The following is an 18372-nucleotide window of genomic DNA, read 5'->3' as shown; positions in this document are numbered from 1 at the left end:
TATATATAGAAAAATAAGAGAGAAAGGATCCATTTATACGTTTTACGTTCCTGCTCCTTTCGAAATTTAATTTAATTATCTTTATTGCCTTTCGTTATTGCTGTTAATTATACGTAACAGAGAGAGAGAGAAAGATATAGAGACAAGGCGGAAAATACGGTTGAAATCGTGACCGAAATTGGCGGATCCCGGGGAGGGTACCAAGATTTCACGGCGTTATGATTATTCTGCTCGTTTTTAATTTCAAACGAGCCTCGCAGCGCTGTTTGTTTTTTTTTAATGACGATTGAAATTGCCCTCGGACGGAAGGAAGGAAGAAAAACGATACGACGCGAATATTTTCAAGTTTTTTAAAAAACATTGAAAACGTCCTTCCTCCTCCTCCTCCTCCTTCTCCTTCTCCCCGGGCAAAGAAAAGTTTTTCCCCGTGCGAAAGTGTTTGTTACGTCGGTTTATGGGAAAAATATGGGATACGTTTTTTTGTCGCGGTTAAGGGGTTCACGTGACAAAGGTGATTTTCAAACTTTCCAAGTATCACTTATACACTTCTCCCGGGTATCTGCCCGGCCCCATTAAGTAGTTAAACTCGTGTTTTTTGTTCCCTTCTTTTTTCCCCTCTCTCTCTTTCTCCCTTTCTTCCTCCCTCTTCTGCTCTCCTCGTCGCCTCAAGAGTGTATTTAACGCGCAAGAAGGTCTGAAGGAGAAGTTGGGTCGGTTTCAAATTTATTATTGGAATAACGAAAGTATTAAAAGTTGAGGGCAACGAGCGTGGGCCGATATCGGAATTTAGTTTAGAGGGAAACGGAGCGGGGAAAGGATCGTTAGATATCTTGGCGTTTAATTAATTCGTTACGTTGCGGGAGAAGTATTGAAAGGGTGAGGTGAAAAATAGGAATGCGGTCCTCGGTGGAGGAGGAGAAGGTGGAAGGTCGAGATGTCGAAGTTGGCGGAATCTTGCTAAGAATGCCGCGTCCGATTACCCCCTTGGAAACTTCTTGGAACGTGCCTGGAGTTACAANNCCCTCTCTCTCCTCCTCTGCGATTATATATATATATATATATATATATACGTTTTCTTTAACCCTTCTTTCCCCTTTGCACAACACCTTTGTGTTGATCTAGTAAAAGGATAAGAGATCGCGAGGATGAAATGTGCAAATGAACAAAGGGTGGTTCGAGAAAATATTTGAAACGTTTAAGGAAGAAGCGAATAAGCGAGGGTTGAAAAGTAAAAAAATTCGCTAGGAAAGAAAATTGATTTCGAGAAATTATCGTTCGTTAATGGGATGCACTCTCGCGTTGAGAGTTATTCGCTCGTGGAGGAACACTCTCTCGACGATTTTTCCCTCTCAAACGAACCTTAAAAAAAGTATCACGGATCGCTTCGGTTCTGGCAGAGTATTGTTGTAATCGATACGAATATCGCGGATCGCTGCGTTGATTGGAATAAATCCCATTGGACGCCCGCGAAGATCAATATCTGTTCTGAATAAAAATAAAAAAAAAAAAACGATACGAATATATTTGAAAAAAAGGAAGAAATAAATAAAATTCGCGAGAATTGGAAAACTTTTTTTCATTCATCGAGCGTCATAAAAGACGTTAAGATTTCAAACTTCTCATTCTCGACACTCTCCACACTTTCGCCCCATCTCGAGTGAAATTACATCGTTAATTAAACTCCAAGTATCGTTACAATTATAATTACGCGAGAATACGAAAGATTATTCGAGAAAAAAAAAAAGAAAAGAAAAAAAGAACTTGTTCTTGTTCCAGATTAAAAGCGGAGAACCTCGGTGGCGCTTGGTGTCCCAAGAATCAGATCACCCAAGAAGCCCGGGAATGGTTGGAGATCGACCTTCATACGGTTCACTTGATCACGGCTACCGCCACGCAAGGTCGGTTCGGGAACGGTCTCGGTGTCGAGTATGCAGAGGCGTATCTCCTCGAGTACTGGCGACCGCGTCTGGGCAAGTGGGTCCGATACAGAGATATCAAAGGGAAAGAGGTGAGTGCTGCCTTATCTCGCTCGAATTCCATTAACTAATTCACCGACGGCCTCGATCTTCCTTTCCTCGACTTCCTCGGACCTATCTCGGATCGAATCGACCGGACCGTTTAAATTCCAATTCGTGTCCGAGCGTGTCAGAGTGTGCGTGCCTCTGTGTGGGTGTGACAAGTAGCGGGTGTATTTAAAACCTAGGGATAACGTGGAGAAATAATTCGTATATATAAACGATACGTGTAAATTTCAGTTTTAATTAATATATTACCTTAAAGTAGACTTGATTTCAAACTCATTGAGGATTAAGATTATATATAATATATAAATAAATAGGGTTGCAAGAGAGGAAAAATGTAGGATTTCCTGTCGAAAAGTTGCAGTATATTTCGCGATCTTTGACTTTCTTACGAATTTAAATAAGAGCTCGTTCAAATTGTTAAAATTATGCGAATCTTTCCGTTTTCGTCGAAAACAAATTATCGTCCATTACGATTACTGTTAACCGGTCATCATCGATACGATATTATAATATAGTTAGAAACGGTGTTTGGCAATATCGATGCGAATAAACGTTTCGAGGAAGCAGCGTAACAGTGACGAGCGAGATTGATAAAAACGGTTCACGATATCGTGATTTATGAAGAACGATACGCGCATCTGCTCGCCGCCGATCGGCGGCAGCTGCGCCCAGAATAGTCGAAACTGAATTGGCGGCGGGGTTGGTCATTGGCCTGAAATAATAATTCCGTGCCGATTAAAGCCGCGTGATTCTGTTATTCCTGGTGGTGCTCTTGAAACGAAATGGGAGGGAGAGAGCAGACGATCAAGAATCGAAGACCAAGGATTATCCCGGTCGGGACGTAAGCAGCTTATCGCGAATCCGTAAGCTAATTTCGTACCGGTGATGCGCCACTTTGTCGAGGCCTGTTCTCGGACAGGCTGATGCTGCCTCGCGGTCTTTCAGCTCCAGAGTTTCGCCCGTGAATAATACTGCAACTTTTCGACAGGAAATCCTACATTTTTCCTCTCTTGCAACTCTATTTATTTATATATTATATATAATCTTAATCCTCAATGAGTTTGAAATCAAGTCTACTTTAAGGTAATATATTAATTAAAATGGAATGGGGAATGAGCGACAGGATTGATTTTTCGCTTCGCTTCCCGCGTCACTCTTTACGGTATTATTTCAACGTTTAAGTGAAATTCTCGAAGGAGAAGAATTTTGTTTTCTCTGCTCGAAAAAATAATCATTTGCAAATGGATAGGTAGAGATAGGTAAAATGAATAATTCAACGGATAAAACGAAATTTCTAGTAACAATCGTTTTATCTTTTACCAAGTTTCAAAGTTTCGCCAATCAAGCCTCGCATAAACCTGTCAATAACCCGATAAACTTCAAGATAAATTAAACGCGCGACTCGTAAGGAAAATTACTCGTCGAGGAAAATTATTAAGAGCGCCTTTGGAAAATAGCTCGAGGGGGAGGTTATATTTTAATTATAATTCGAGTATCTTTTTATTTATTTATTTTTTTGCCAAACTTATCCACCTTGTTCATCATCGACCCGAGCGATAGGTGCGCCTATTACTTCAAACTCGATCCCAAAAAAACGTGACATTGAACGAATTCCAATCTCGATTTAACGTTGCTACCGACGTGCAACGATTATTATACGTCGCCCCCGAAAAACGAAACGAAAAAAAGCTCGGACAGCCGACCGACAGGCAAATTGCTCGTCCTCCTCCTTCGGTATGGATGCTCGCCTCGGATCTTATTAATATTGATGGACCAAGCGAGGCAGGACTTAACGTGGCAAGGGACCGCGGTCTCTCCGAGCCACCGTCGCGTGTTCCACCTCGTGATTTCGTGTAAAGTCTAATTTGCACGCCGATACGATCGCCACGCTTCGACCCTCTTCCACCTTCGATAGAAATTAGCGCGCTTACGAGTGATTTGTAGCAGATATCTCGCTCGCTTTCGTGACGCGATTTCATGTAACGAGAAAGAAAAAAAAGGAATCTGACAGGATATTTTCCTCTCTAGGAAAAGGAAAAGAAAAAAAGAGGGAGAAAAGAGGGAGCGTGAATTTATTTATATAAAGCTATCAACTCGAGGATCGAGGTCTCGAAGATGGATAGATTGGATTAAATAATTAAACTTTGCACGTGAGAAAAATTCTTACTTCCAGTGTGCAAAGTGGAATTTTCTTCGTAGAGAGAGAGAGAGAGAGAGAGAGGGGAGATCGTTTGGCAAATTCGATCTATCCGTCTCTGTCTACGCCCGGTGTCCACTCGCAGCCTTATTAATATTGATGGGCCACTTGCGCCGGCGCTAATGCGCCAACGACAACGAGGCCTACAACGAAAACGAGGCTACGCCTTATACCGCCGTCACGTGTCCACTCCTTGTGATCTCACGCGAAGATGAACGCAACTTCCATCCTCGTGGCCTCATGATTATTCTATACTGATTCGCGATCGAGTTATATACTCCTCCCCCTTCTCTTTCTTCCCAATTATCGGGAAGAGGCTGCCCGTCCATCCTACGCTGTGAATTGAACGATTACAACCGGTTGAACATCAGAAGATCGAGTAACATCCCGAGTTGATTGAAAATCACTCTTCACAAGTGGATCGTTCAATTAATAAAAGATAAGAGGATGCATTTGAAATGAGACGAGAGAAAGAGAGAGCGGTATAAATAACGCGATGCTTTTAATTGTAAGGTAACTAGATATATAAGAAAAAAATTTCGCTTTACTTTTTCTTTGACAAGAATCACAATATTCCATTCGAATTAACTCTAAGTTAACGATTCGATCGAAAATATCGTAAAAATCGTTTAATAAATTAACATATAAGCATCGAAAAATTTTATTACGAATATTGTTATTATTAATGAATTAATTTCTTTGAAAACACCTCTCTCGAAAACGACGAGATTCCTTAATTTAATAAACCTTGATCTTTTTTCTTTTTATTACGAAGCTGCGTCGCACACGTGCAGCTCGACCACGATAAAATTTTTCGAATATTTTTCGCGAAATTATCCGTGGAAGGAGAAGAGAGAGAAAGAGAGATGGATAGAGAGAATAGTTGTCTGGAATACCAGCAGGTGCGCGACGACTCGAAAGATCGAAAGTTTTTTCTCGAGTTTTCGCCATGCGACGCCATTTTCGCCTTTTCGTACGTGCGTTACAGACGTGTGTGACATTAGCTCGTGGTTGTTCGCGTATCGCGGCTAAGTTGCACCGCCGCGTAATAATAATAATTGTCACGAAACGAAAAAGAAGGAGGAGCGGGGGGGTTGAAAAGACCGGCAGAGGTAATTAAGGCTCGGGGCGTGCAACAAGCTTCTCCTTTCTATTCGGTTCTACCGAATGCGAGTGCACGTTCTGGGGCAAGGAGGCCTCGTTTCCCGCGAGGCTCGACTTCGATAATGAACAGTTGCTTCGGATCGAGAACACGGGGAGGAGGGGAGGGGAGGGGTAATTAAATCTTAACCATGCTATGTAATAACTTTTAGACGGATGTTTCCAATTTTTGCTTCCAAATTTTCAGACGGAATTTTTAGACGTTTCAATTGTAAGAAATAATAACGGTGGAAATTCTGATCGGAAGGAAGATTGGAACGAGGAAAAATTTCGTGTAGTGTCAAAGACGAGACTGATTTCTGATAAAACTTTCATCGTAGCGCGATAAAAAAGAAGAAGAAGAAAAAAATTAGACTTCTCGTTTCTGAGAAAATTAAACGTAAAAATTCCACCCTCCCTTATATATAACTTTCTCGATTTAATAATTCGAATAAGAGGATGGATGGATACGTACGTATTTAACAATGTAAATGCCACTACTTCTTTTGAATCCAATGCAAATTCGCGAAGAAATACCATCCGTTTGAGACTCGAGAAATTTTTCCTTCTTTATCTCACCGACCCAGCCTTGTTTGGAAGAAGGGAGAGGTCTCGTTGCTTACTTCCTGACGCAAACATTTCATCCGGATTCCGAAACGAAATGATTTCGCGATAAAAGAATGCATTCTTCTGCCTTTCTTCCATTTACGCAACGAAGCTGAAAGGAAAACGAGAGATTTCTTGTTTCAACGAAACGAACTCCCGTTCTCGCGGTTCATCGACGTTCTTCTTCTTCTCCTCCTCCTCCTCTTATTCCCCGTTTTAATCGTCTTGACACGCTCCTCTCCTCGTCAATGTCCTCTTCTTTCTTTCGAAAAAGAAAACCGATGAGAACGATCGAGCAAGAAAAGAAAAGAGAAAATGGAAAAACGGAGCCGTGATATTCGAAGCACCTCGCAATCGTTCTATTTTTTACCATCCGTCTTTCTTTATATATATTTATACAAGGTAAGAATTGCACGTGTTTTGATAAAAAAAAAAAAAAATTGTTACGTCGACAGGAATACGCGAAATTTGATCATCGAGGATTTCATAGAAAGAATGTTTTCTCAAAGAATGATACAGAAATTGTTACGACAGTAGTTGGAAGATGGGATGGACGATAAAAATGATGGATGGATTTTCCTTACATTTTTAAAAACCCATCTTCCAGTTTTATACCGGGAAAATATCGCTCGATGTTTAACGTAGTTTCAACGCATATAACACGTAGTTTTATCCCAGTTTGAAAGAGATGCGCGTGATTTTCTTAATCCCCAATTCCCTGAACGGGTTGGCCGGATCAATAATCGCTTGACCTCCCAGGTCACCAGGATTTAACGCAGCTTGACTTTTCTTTTTTTTTTTTTATTCGCCGTACAAAGCATTTTGATACGTGGAAAAGTAGAATCGAGGCAAAGTTTCTTTGTCGAGAATACGTACTTTTTTCTTTCTTTCTTTCTTTCTAAAAATTGAAAATAAATAAAAAGGGGGGAAATTTTTTATTTTGACGAGTGAACGGTTAATATTAACGAATCTACGAACAAATGTCGCGATTTAAAATGAACGTAAAAATTGCGTATCGTTAATTTTTAATTCATTCGTCTAATGGCTTTTAATTTACTGGCATTTACATTCTAACGTTGAAATATGTCAATCAATCTCTTAAGAATAAATTTGTTCACTTATACCAAAGCTGAACAATTCTCATTCAACTATTAGGATTAATTTCCTAGAGAAACTCGGAGTAGATCATTTCAATTATTTATCGTTACCAGCAAACATCGATAGCAATCCTTTCTCTCATGCATGGTACAAAGCATTTTGATAAGCTGTCTATATTTTTGAAATAAATTTTCAAACAAATTCTCTCTTATCAAGTAAAAAGAGTTACTGAATTTGTACACGTTTAAAAAGAAAAAGACAAACTCAACCGTTCCATCATTTCGAAATTGAGAAATTGAAATCGTACCATAAAATTCGATCGATTAGCAACGAAAAGTAATCGAAGTTATCGTATTTAATCCCGAGTAAAGCATAACTCTTCCATCCCCAGCGAAGAACGACACGCCGTTCCAGCACACGGGCACGCGGAACAATGTCGCCGCATTAATTACTCGTATATTTTAACGAAACTAGGGGAGGGACAAGGTCGGCCGATTTTCGCAAAAACTTCAATTAATCAGAGCGACCCGGTTTCCCTGCCTCTCAAACGAGGCGTGTCCTCGTGTACACCAGCGGGAGAGTTTTAAAAAAACCGCTCTTAATCATGCTTCTCGCAATACAATAGAGATCCTCCCTCCTCCACGAACAGATTCATCCAACTCCCTGCCCTGTCGATACTTCAAATCGTTCGAGAGAATATTTTCCCTAATAAAACTAAGCTTCCTTGTAATCAACATCGTTATAACCATTACTTTTCAAATAGACCATTGAACCTCTAACTCGAGTATTACACTCTCGAAACTCAAGAAACAACCTCTCCTTCGAAATCCCCTCCCCTCAACTTATCTTTCTCTTCGTCATTATCGCGTCACGAAACTGTCAGCTTTTCTCCGTACCTGGGAGCCCTCGACGGGGGAATTTCGCGTGGAAATCGTGGATATAATTACGTTGGAGGGGAGGGGGGTGCGTGAGGAGGGTGACGAGTGCGTGTCGACACGCGAGCCGGGATTGCTTCGCTTCCCGCGTAAATCACTCGCACGCACGCACGCACGCGAGCGCGTAAATGGAGGAAAGAAGGGGAGGGGGGAAAAATAAGGGTGATAGATACGGCTGGATGGAGGAGGGCATATCGACGTTAGTCGGTGGGCACGCACGGGAGGACATTAACGTTGTCCGTTGGAGATAATTCGGGGGATATGCGGGGCTTTATCACGGCCGATTGTTATTCCGACCGGCGGCATAACTGTTTCTAATGGGCCAGATGAAACCAGGGAGGAAACCGGATCCTCCCCTCGATCCCGGGAGATACCTGAGTGGATGTATCGAGCCGGCTCGAAACTTTGGATCGGGTATTCGCGTAAATTTCGTGGAAATTTCGTGTATTTTCTCGAGGGAGGGAAGAAGGGAGGGGCAAGCTTTTCGAAAATTAAACGATACGTTTTGGCGCGCCGATGAAAATCCGCACCGGTTTATTGTTCCGGTTAAAGTTTGGATAAACTGGCGAGCGACTCGATTATCATGGCCGATAATTAAACGCCTGGGAAATGCTTATCGTTTTACTTCTTATTATTCTCGAGCAGGTCGATGGAGAGGAGGAACGAGAGCCAATAAAGAAGTTTCCTATTTTTTTTCTTTTTTCGAAATTGTATTTCTATCCGTTCGAAACGATATATATATATATATATATAATGAAACGTGCATTCCTTTCGCGAGGTTGCTTTAACATCGATCAGGAGGAGGAAAAGGTGAAGCGATGAAAAGTGGAAGACACTTTTTCCTGAACATCTTTGATGTCGAAGTTAATGCAGTTTGTATTAATCTATGACGTAGATTATTTACATATAAAAAAGTTACACAAAAATATATACGCTCTTTTCAAACATATATATATATAATACGAACCAATTACATTATCGTGTTTACTCGATGCGCGCGTATACGTTACGATATACCTGAGAGCAAGAATCGAACACCGTGCATTGAAAATTGTACGAAATCCGGGATGGCGTGTCGCTTCATCGATCGTATCGCGAATGTTTTTTCGTGTAAAGAAACGTCAAATCAAGTATAGGTACATATAGGAGGGATGATAAGAGGAAATAAATTTCCTTTACATCCTGATAGGCGCAAAAACTAGTCATAGTCATAAGAGTTGCATAGATACGTATCTCTTGGGAATCTTAAACGCTGGAATTTTTCCACGAGCTGTTCTCGAAAGATCGAATCTCGAAAGTTTCTAATCACGCGATCGACAACCTCCTCCGGTGAAAATAAGCGTTCCGCGAGATTGAACGAGGGAAGGAAGAAAAAAAGAGAGGGACAGAGAGAGAGAGGAATCGATTTTCGAGCGGGAAGATGGTTCCTCGATGGCTTTCAATTAACGCTCGGTTACTCGACACACGACCGTGTTTACATTCAATTTCCTTGGCCTATAAAAATGAAGAGTCGATTTTGTTTGTGACGAACGTGTCTTTGTACAGGTGCATATGGGAAAGAAAGAGATGGAAAGAGAGAGAGAGAGAGAGTAAACTCGAAAGCATGGCAATAAGAAAGCCTCGTTCGAGGCTAAACAATCGGGAAGATTTTCCGCTTGGTTTGCTCCCTGTTCGGGAAACGATATCTCTGGATGCTCGTGGAACGAGGCCGCGACGTAATTTCAACAGTTGTTTGAATGATGAATGAAACGCACACAAAACGACGGGTATCTCGATATTGTCCCCTCTCTCGTTATAACAAGATCAACTTTCTTCTCTCCGCCTCGCGATCACGGCCGGTTTACACGGTAATAAACACAGCTTATTTCCTTTCCACTTCCCCCTCTCTCTCTCTCTCTTCCCTCTTCCTCCTTTCACAAGGACAAGGAAAACCGTTTATACCAAGTTCTCAAAGATTCCAGAACCGAGCAGATTATACTCGAGAATTATTACTTCATAATTCTCAACCTAATTGCATCGATGCGAGAAGGGTGTACATCTTCGCGCATTCCATTTCTCCTTTAATAAAAACCGCGACAATAATAACGGAGGGGAGGCGAAGTTGAGAGTAGAAAATACGAAACGTCGCAAAACACTCGCGAGTTATATCGTGCGCGATATAACGCAGATCGATATCAGCTATAATTGCTGGCCGCTTAACACTTGACCCCCGGTGGTGCGCATGCACGCGCGCAACCACGCATTCGTGCACCGAAGGGGGAAAGTAAAAGTGGCAGGAAATTGCATTAGAAGGGCACGCGCGCCCTTCTCTCTCTCTCTCTCTCTCTTTCCTTCTCTCCCCTGCCTTCTCGCATCGTTGCGTGTACACGGTCAGACTGGCGGCAGGTGGACCGTGGTGGCAAGGTCGTCTAGAGAGGTTTCCAAGGTTTCTAGGCGCGAGGTTAGGTTATAATGAAAAGTAATAGCGCCACGCCACCCTTCTCGGCCGTCGCCCTCTTATAAGCGTGTGTAAAGAAAATGTGATACGCTGGTGTTTATCGACGCGTGCGAGAAAAATTTATGCTCTAACTAGGAGTTTAAATTTCTGATAAAAATAATAAGGAAGAAGGGTATATTTCTTGTTGGAGAATAATTAACCCTTTGCTCTCCAATGCTGATTCTCGGTCACCACTTGGATCGATGCGGCAATATCTGAATGGCGACAATTATTTATGTTTGATTCTTTTAGAATATCGCTTCGTAAATAGGTTCCTAAACTCTTTACGTATAATCTTATGAGGTGTAATCTTATCTTATGGTAATCTTATGAGGCTACCGAACGCACCGAATGCGTCTGAGTCTGGAGTTGCTGGTTCGATCGAGCGAAATAGGCCTGGAATGCAAAGGGTTAATATTAAGTATTATATAAATTATAATACTGCATCAAAGGGAGGAAGAAAACAAGTTTAAGTTTTTCGAGTATTTTTGAATGTTTGAATATTCGATCAACGAGAATAGTCGATTGTTTTGGGAAGAACTTTAATTATTAACCCTTTGCTCAATGGTGACTCTCACCACTGGGATTGTTGCGGCAACTTGAACGGCGACAATATTTATTTATGTTTGATTCTTTTAGAATATCGCTTATGAGTAATTATGAGGCCACCAAACGCACCGAATGCGTGACCAAAGTCTGAGTCTGGAGTTGCTGATTCGAGCAATAGAGTCGGAGTCGAATGAATCTCGATGAACATCAAATAATTCTCAAGACAACGAAATATAATCTGTATAATCGAAAATTAAATTACGCTGTTTGGCGGCTATTAATCTCTTACGAAAGTACGAAAGAAAGAGAGTGATAAATGATCGAGGAGAGTATTCCGGCGGGCGATAGATTTAACGGAGCCATTTCGAGAAATTAAATTCTGCTCGCACGCTGCAATCTCATTAAATTGGCGGGGAAGAAACGTGTGGTTGTGTACGACGCCGGTGGAAAGCGTGGCGATGGCGTAACGTGTCCCTGGGTGGCCGAAATGAGAAAGAATCGAGGCCAGACGGAGGGGTGGCTCGCTACGAGTTCCGTATAAGGTATATAAGTAACCCCCCTCGGTTCCAAGGGTTCGCCTTGGGGAGTGCTTTCCAAGCGTTTCAGTTTCTCGAAGGAAACGATGGCCGAGAAAAGCCTAAAAAAGGCTTGCCCTTTAGGAAAAAACCTTAATTATATATTTATAAAAAGGACCCTGCACGTATGGCAACCACGTATTTCCCCACGTATTTCTTTTTTTCCCCATTTCCAACAAATTCTCCCTCCGAGCACATCCTTTTTTTTTCAATCGTACAATTGCCCGTGTGCGCGATAAAATTGCAAAAGCAATAACAGGATGAGTGGAAATGAATCCACTTTACGCTCGAGATCGCATCCCCTAAAATGCGCGAAATAAAAGTATCAACGGTAACAACAGTTCGAACGGCAACAACACACGGTGGTTGGAGGCGACTCCATTGGACGGGAGTAATCCAATATCGGTGTCGGAAAGGAGAGGAGGCGAAAGGTGGGAAAGGTATTTCAATAAGGGAGCAAACAAATCGAAGGAGGAAGCGGCCGTTCCACCGCGGACGTCGCGAAAGGAATTGAAAGAGCGGTGTGGGAATAGCGGCGGTAATAGTAGTCGAAGTCGATGCCTGGTCGTACCGAAAAGAAGAGTGGAGGAAGGGCACGCGATGGCACGGAACGTACATACCCCCCCTCCCCGTTCAAGGGTGGGAAACGTGGGCAGAATGCGCAGAAATGCCGGCCGCAAAACGCTCCGTCACGCGAGAGAACCGCGTTTGTCCACGTACGATTTATCCCCTCCGCTCTCTTGCGTGTAACGCTCTCTTGCACCTACACGTGTATCCGTAAGGACTGCTACATCTCTCGGGGCCGCGCACCCCAACGTCGGATAAACCGCTTATTTTATTCATCAAACGTGAGATCAATATTGCATCGCGCGTTGTGCCAAGACGGTGGTGTACACAAAGAGAGGCGAAGAGAGAGAGGGAGGGGGGAGGCGAAGATCGGGGAATGCGGGCGATGGACGTTCAAACCGATCGCGTATCTCTGTCCACGCCTCTGTGATCCAACCCCCGGCCCCTCCGTCTCTCCCTCGTCATACCTAACGTGGCGGAATGTGGGATGAAATTAGTCCTTAACCCTCCCCGCTCCGACGCGGTGGAACGCGATCCCCGCCCTGTGACGGGATGTCGGACGTTGGTATTCGAGTACGTGGCCAAGCGCGGAAACGCATCTTGCCGGCGATGTAAATGTCATCTGAGAGAGGCTGAGAGAAGAGGGTTCGAGAGAGGGCGCAGACACAGTTCGCAATTTCGTCGATTATTGGCGTCTTCTTTTTCTCTATTGGCGTCGCGTAGTAGTGTATCCTGGACGCGTAACGTATCTCTCGAAATATTTCTTTTCTTTTTTCCTTTTAAAATGTAAGATAAGAGAATATAAGCGAATCGTTGGGATTCCTTCGAAACTTGGCAAGTTGTTCTCAAAACTCGAAAGTTGACGTATACGTTCGTAATGATCCGATAAGATAGGTTATCTGGGAAGGGGAGGAGGAAAGGGGGTTGGAGAAAAGTGGAGAGAAAAATATAGGGGAGGCGAAAGGTTATACCCCGAAGAGTCGGAGGACCTCGGTCTCGGTCTTTAACCAAGGTTTCCACGGTTGCAGGTAATACAGGGTAACACGAACACGTATTTGGAGTCGAAGCACGAGCTGGAGCCGCCTCTGTGGGCGAGCAAGATCCGTTTTCTGCCCTACAGCCATCACACGCGGACGGTTTGCATGCGGGTCGAGCTCTACGGATGTTACTGGAGCGGTAAGCTGTTTGCACTCTCCAATTTTCGTTGAACTTGCCGCCGCTTAGAATACTCACTGGACTGTCCATTAACCCTTATGCCATTCCCGTGTGCGCAAATTTGCTTTTCACAATCTTGCTTGTACAATTATCCCTTTCTTCCTTTGATGAACCAACATCGAATTAAACGTTTAACCAAACGGAAAGGTACACACCAAGTAACATAGACTGCTATTGTGTCTTACACGCTCGCCGTGCTTAGAAGTTCAATTAATTGTGAATCCAAATCCTCCAGGCAGTTTCCAAGAACTTCCTATCGCTTGATTAATTCTCCCTCCCTATCTCTCTTTCTCTCTCTCTCTCTTATCTCGACGAATATTAATTAATAGAAACGCAGTATGGATTCTTCTTTGATTCTATTGAACTGCACATCGAAAAAGTAACGTAAATCTTTATCCCCCTCCACCTTCTTTCTCCTTACGACTGTTGCACTGTTGAGCGATCGAAAGATGGAGCGGGGGTTGCAGGGATGACTCGTCGCGTTTGATCTTTCCGCAGATGGCGTGGTATCTTATTCGATGCCCCAAGGCGATAAGAGGGGCAACGAGTGGGAATTCTTCGACGCCACGTACGACGGACATTGGGACGGGGAGCTGCAGCGTGGTCTGGGCCAGCTGACGGACGGCAGGACGGGCCCTGATAACTTCAAACTTGCGTACTACGATAAGGATCGAACGCAGGGGTGGGTCGGTTGGAGGAACGACACGCGCGGCCAACCGGTCGAGATCAAGTTCGAGTTCGACAAGGTCAGAGAGTTCTCGGCCATCCACATCTACTGCAACAATCAGTTCACCAAGGATGTCCAGGTGAGCCTTTACCAATTTCTAAATTTCGTCAAATCGTAACGGGATCTCGCTCGTATCTCGTATCAAGTTTTCATTCCTTCCAACGCCTTTTTTCCAGATTTATTCGATAAATAACAGGTTCGAACTTAAAGCAGTTAAGTCCGTCCAGTGATAATTAAAGAAACGTCCGAAAGTACGGAGAGATAGTAGCGAAGGGTCGTCGGAATAAAATTCCTAGGAATCGCGTCGCGTTGAGAGATAAAAATAAATTTGAAAGCGTTGAGAATTAAGAGGGGACAGCTTTCGCGTCTAATTACGTATCCAACGTAAACACGTCGTGTAAAAGCGTTGGAATCGTTTACCCTACGTTATTCCTCCCCTCCCCTCAAGGTAAGAAGGAATGCGCAAGCAGCGTGGCCGATCAACAGGCTTACCCATCCACGCAGCCTCGTTCCAGATCCTCTTTCTCTTTCCCTCCCTCTTTCTCTTCCTCTCGATCCTCGAAACGTCCTTCTTCCACGGTTGATTGAATATTCCGCTCGACGCTTTTCATCGGTCGGACGCCGGTTGAATGTAAAAAAATACAAATTGAAACACGGCGATTCCGTTATCTCGGAAGGAAGCGTGACCTCCTTGGGGGATATTGGTTAAAAGCGTGGCGAGAATAATCGGGGCGCGTGATCTCTGTTATTAAACTCACAGCCGCCACTTCACTTTCGTCATCGACGATCTCCTTTCATTAAAAGCGCACGCTTTCAAGCCGGACGCATTACGCTCGCGCATCCACCCCTTTTCAACCATCCTTGCCATCATCGATTTCCTCGTACGCAAGAAGGATTTCCTTATCGCGCGGTATGATATTCAATTTCGTGAAATTTTGTAATTATGTAATGCGTAAACGTGGGCAACGAGGGAAAATCGTTGGTGTTTCGTTCGGATAAACAGGATAAACAGTTGTTTTCAATTATCGAGTTGATCGAGTTTATTTTTACATTATAATAAGGATTTAAAGAAGTGTCTTTTTGCAGGTTTTATTTTCTTCCTTTTATATCATTATCGAATTCCAACGATGTCGATAGAAATTTTCCCGGGTAAATTAATTAAAATGTGATCTGGCTTTGCGCAAATTGGTGTTTGCAAAATTCTGTAACTGTTTTCGTTGCGTTTCGGAACAACACGATTTACAACCGTTTAAATAAAAATTCCGGTTGGTCAAATAAGATAACCGTTGGCGTTATTTTTGTATTCTCTACGGTACACCGGCGGGAAACAAATCACGCGGAAACGCGCGGTTAATGCGAAAATTCCTCTAGATATTTTTAATAACGAAATTACAAACGTTGGAAGAGAGAGAGAGAGAGAGAGAGAGGGAGAAGGTAGGAAACGATACGTCGGTTAATTTATTCCCGCTCCAAAATGCCATGCATTTGAGAAGAGCGCGCGGGTCAAGGAAAGTTTCGCTTTAATTCGCCGCCGCTTCGTTAATTGGAAAAATACGGGTGACATTAAACGCGTGCCGGACGATATTAAAGCGTGTGTACATTTGAGCCTCGATTCTACTCCTTTCTTTTCTCTTTCTCTCTCTCTCTCTGCTCCGTGGAATTAATGTAAATCCATAAATCTAATTCCCACGCGCGTGTACCAGCGAAAAAATCGCTATCATCGCGCGTTCCAGAGAATGTACAGTCGATCACAAAAGTTAGTAAGTGTCAGTGAAAAATTTTCTAATTGCGACAGGAATATTTTGTAATTTGAAATTTTACTCGATCTCGTTTTATTGTAAAATTGTATTTCAAGAAACAAAGGAAATGTCGATATTTTTCGAAACCGTGATCTTTGTTCTTGATCAAAGTACGAGCCATTTAATCATTTTTCCAAAAGATTGCAAGTGACATGTTCCATTTTTTATAAAGCTTCTCGAGCGTCGAATATTTTATTTTTTAAAAACAGTTAATAAATAGTGATGATCTAGTTTACAGAACTTTTTCAGCCTTAATGAAGGTTTCGACGTTGTTCAGGATTTTCATCAGCGTTCAATTATTGTCCAGATCGTGTACGATTGTCGTATAGTTTCTCACGGGTTATAATTCTAGTTCAAAAATGAACTTCTACCGTTTTGAAATTTATGCGATAAGCACACTTCGAAACGTGGCAATTTTGATCCTCCGTCGGTGCGCTATCCATTTCCCCAATTTTTTCACTTTCTATCATTGCAGCGAAATGTCTGAAAACTGTCGTTGGAAATACGTCTAACTCCACTTTGCCTTTCAATTTATCTTTGTTTAATATCTATCTCGAGGCTCATTTTCAAAATTCTCATTTCCAGATCCGAATTTTTGAAGCCATTGAACGGTCCTCTCATTGATAGAATCTTCTCTAGAATCTAATAAAATTCGTACATAGTATTTTAAATTCGATAACACCATATTGTCCACTTCTCAAAAAACAATGAAACTAATACAACAAATAACTTTGCACAAGGAGATATAAGAGAACAACGTCAAAATATAGGATTGTCTAAAATCTATTCTAAAATTTATTGTCTAAGATTAATTTAAATTAAATTTAATTAAATTTATTGTCTAAAATTAATTGTCTAAAATTTATTCTAAAATCGGCAACCTAATATTTTTCTATTCTCTTCCCTCGTCCTCTTCGAAATGCTTCGTCGTGTGTTATAATCTAGCTTCACAAATCTTACTAAACAGCGCTCAACTTTCGTTTCAAAACGCTGTCGTTTAATCGATCGTACGATATTTCACCCTGGATATAATCGATTTTAATACATATAAACTTACTTAGCCTAAACGAAGATTTGTGCGAGTGGATCAAAATTACCGCGTTTAGTCATTCCTTCCTACGTTGCGTTGTATCGTAGATGGGGGACAAGCGGAAATGAGTTCTTGGCCTCGCGTCATTCGAGGCATTCTTCGCCTCGGACGGCCGCCCAATAATTCGACCCCCTTCGTACAATTTCCGTCTCGCCGCGATTTCGCGACCCTTTCGCGTTAACTCGGATAATGTAATGCAAATACATTATCCGCCACTCTCTTTCGCAACCCTCGTTTCGCGCCACCCTCTCGCCCCATTGATGCGATCGAATGCGAGATCCATGGATGGAATTATTTCCGCTCGAGGCAATAAAATTGGCCGCCATCAAAGGGATCAAACTTCGGATTCAAACGGTGTTGTTCCCGAAAGTGGTTATTCAATCGCGCGTCGTTCGAGGTGGTAACCGATTTATTTATTTTTGTCAGAAGAAGAGATTTTTTTGGAGAGATAGAATAGGTTCCAGTGGAGAGAGGTATTTAATAGTTGGATATTTGGAGATGTGGCCGGTTGAATTTAAACTTTCGAAATTATTGGATTATTTCAAGAAAGATATTCAATATCTTTCTGTAATCTCCATTTATACAACAGCGCGAAACGAGGATAATTTCAATGGATCGAACTGAAAAACGTGAAATATTCCAATTTATTTTATCACTGGAGAAGGTGGAAAAACATATAACGTCGATATTGAAATAATTAATCGATATACAAACGGATGCGTCGCGATTACGCACAATCGTTTCTTTCTTTCCTTCTCCCTTTTTCCTTTTCGTTCGAACGAAAGGGAAACGCTGGCAGTTGACAACAACGTTCGCCGCAAATAACATAAACGCAAAATGCACGAGATAGGAATAGCGGGGGCGGACTTGAAATCCGCTTTAAACTCGCGAGCCGCCGCGGCGCATTTAAAGATTTGGCGGCGCGTGCGGTGAAATATGCATGGACGATTATTGAACACACACAGTGGCCATAAATAGGGAGCGGCCGAATTCGGATAAAAGGTGGCGAAGAGGGGAGGAGGGACATATATTTGCCCCTCTCAATCAACAAGGCCTATCAATCCCTCCTTCCCTCTCTCCTTCCCCATCCCCTCCCTCGTTTCATCAAAAAATCATTTTCGATAATTGTTCGATCGTTTCGATCCATCACTGCGTTGCACGAGTCCACGAAACGCTAACGACACAAGGCTTGACGAAGTTTAAAAATTTCATACACGGCTCATGAATACATTGACACGGGGGCAGGGGGGAATAAATAACACCGTTTAATTGAAACGTTCGATACCCCGTCCTGGACTGTTCCTGGACTGGAGGGGGGGAGGAAGGAAGGGGAGAAGAGAGAAGCGAGAAGAGACTGTATTTTCGGTATCAGCA

The 18372-nt window shown here is 42.6% G+C and overlaps 1 protein-coding gene across 2 annotated transcripts in view; it reads left to right on the top strand.

The window, feature by feature from the left end:
- Window positions 1-18372, top strand: part of LOC102677059 (discoidin domain-containing receptor 2-like) — a 141476-nt gene that overhangs the window by 82342 nt on the left and 40762 nt on the right. For both annotated transcript variants that reach the window (XM_006616348.2, XM_031510762.1), the window contains exons 4-6: window positions 1777-2008; window positions 13196-13343; window positions 13881-14188. In XM_006616348.2, the coding sequence (XP_006616411.1) occupies window positions 1777-2008; window positions 13196-13343; window positions 13881-14188 (688 nt within the window). The remainder of the gene's footprint in view (window positions 1-1776; window positions 2009-13195; window positions 13344-13880; window positions 14189-18372) is intronic.

The sequence above is a fragment of the Apis dorsata genome, unplaced genomic scaffold (genome assembly GCF_000469605.1).
Source record: "Apis dorsata unplaced genomic scaffold, Apis dorsata 1.3 scaffold_257, whole genome shotgun sequence".
In the NCBI taxonomy this organism is placed as follows: domain Eukaryota; kingdom Metazoa; phylum Arthropoda; class Insecta; order Hymenoptera; family Apidae; genus Apis; species Apis dorsata.
The sequence above is the reverse complement of the archived record's forward strand: the minus strand, read 5'-3'. Positions and strand labels throughout refer to the sequence as shown.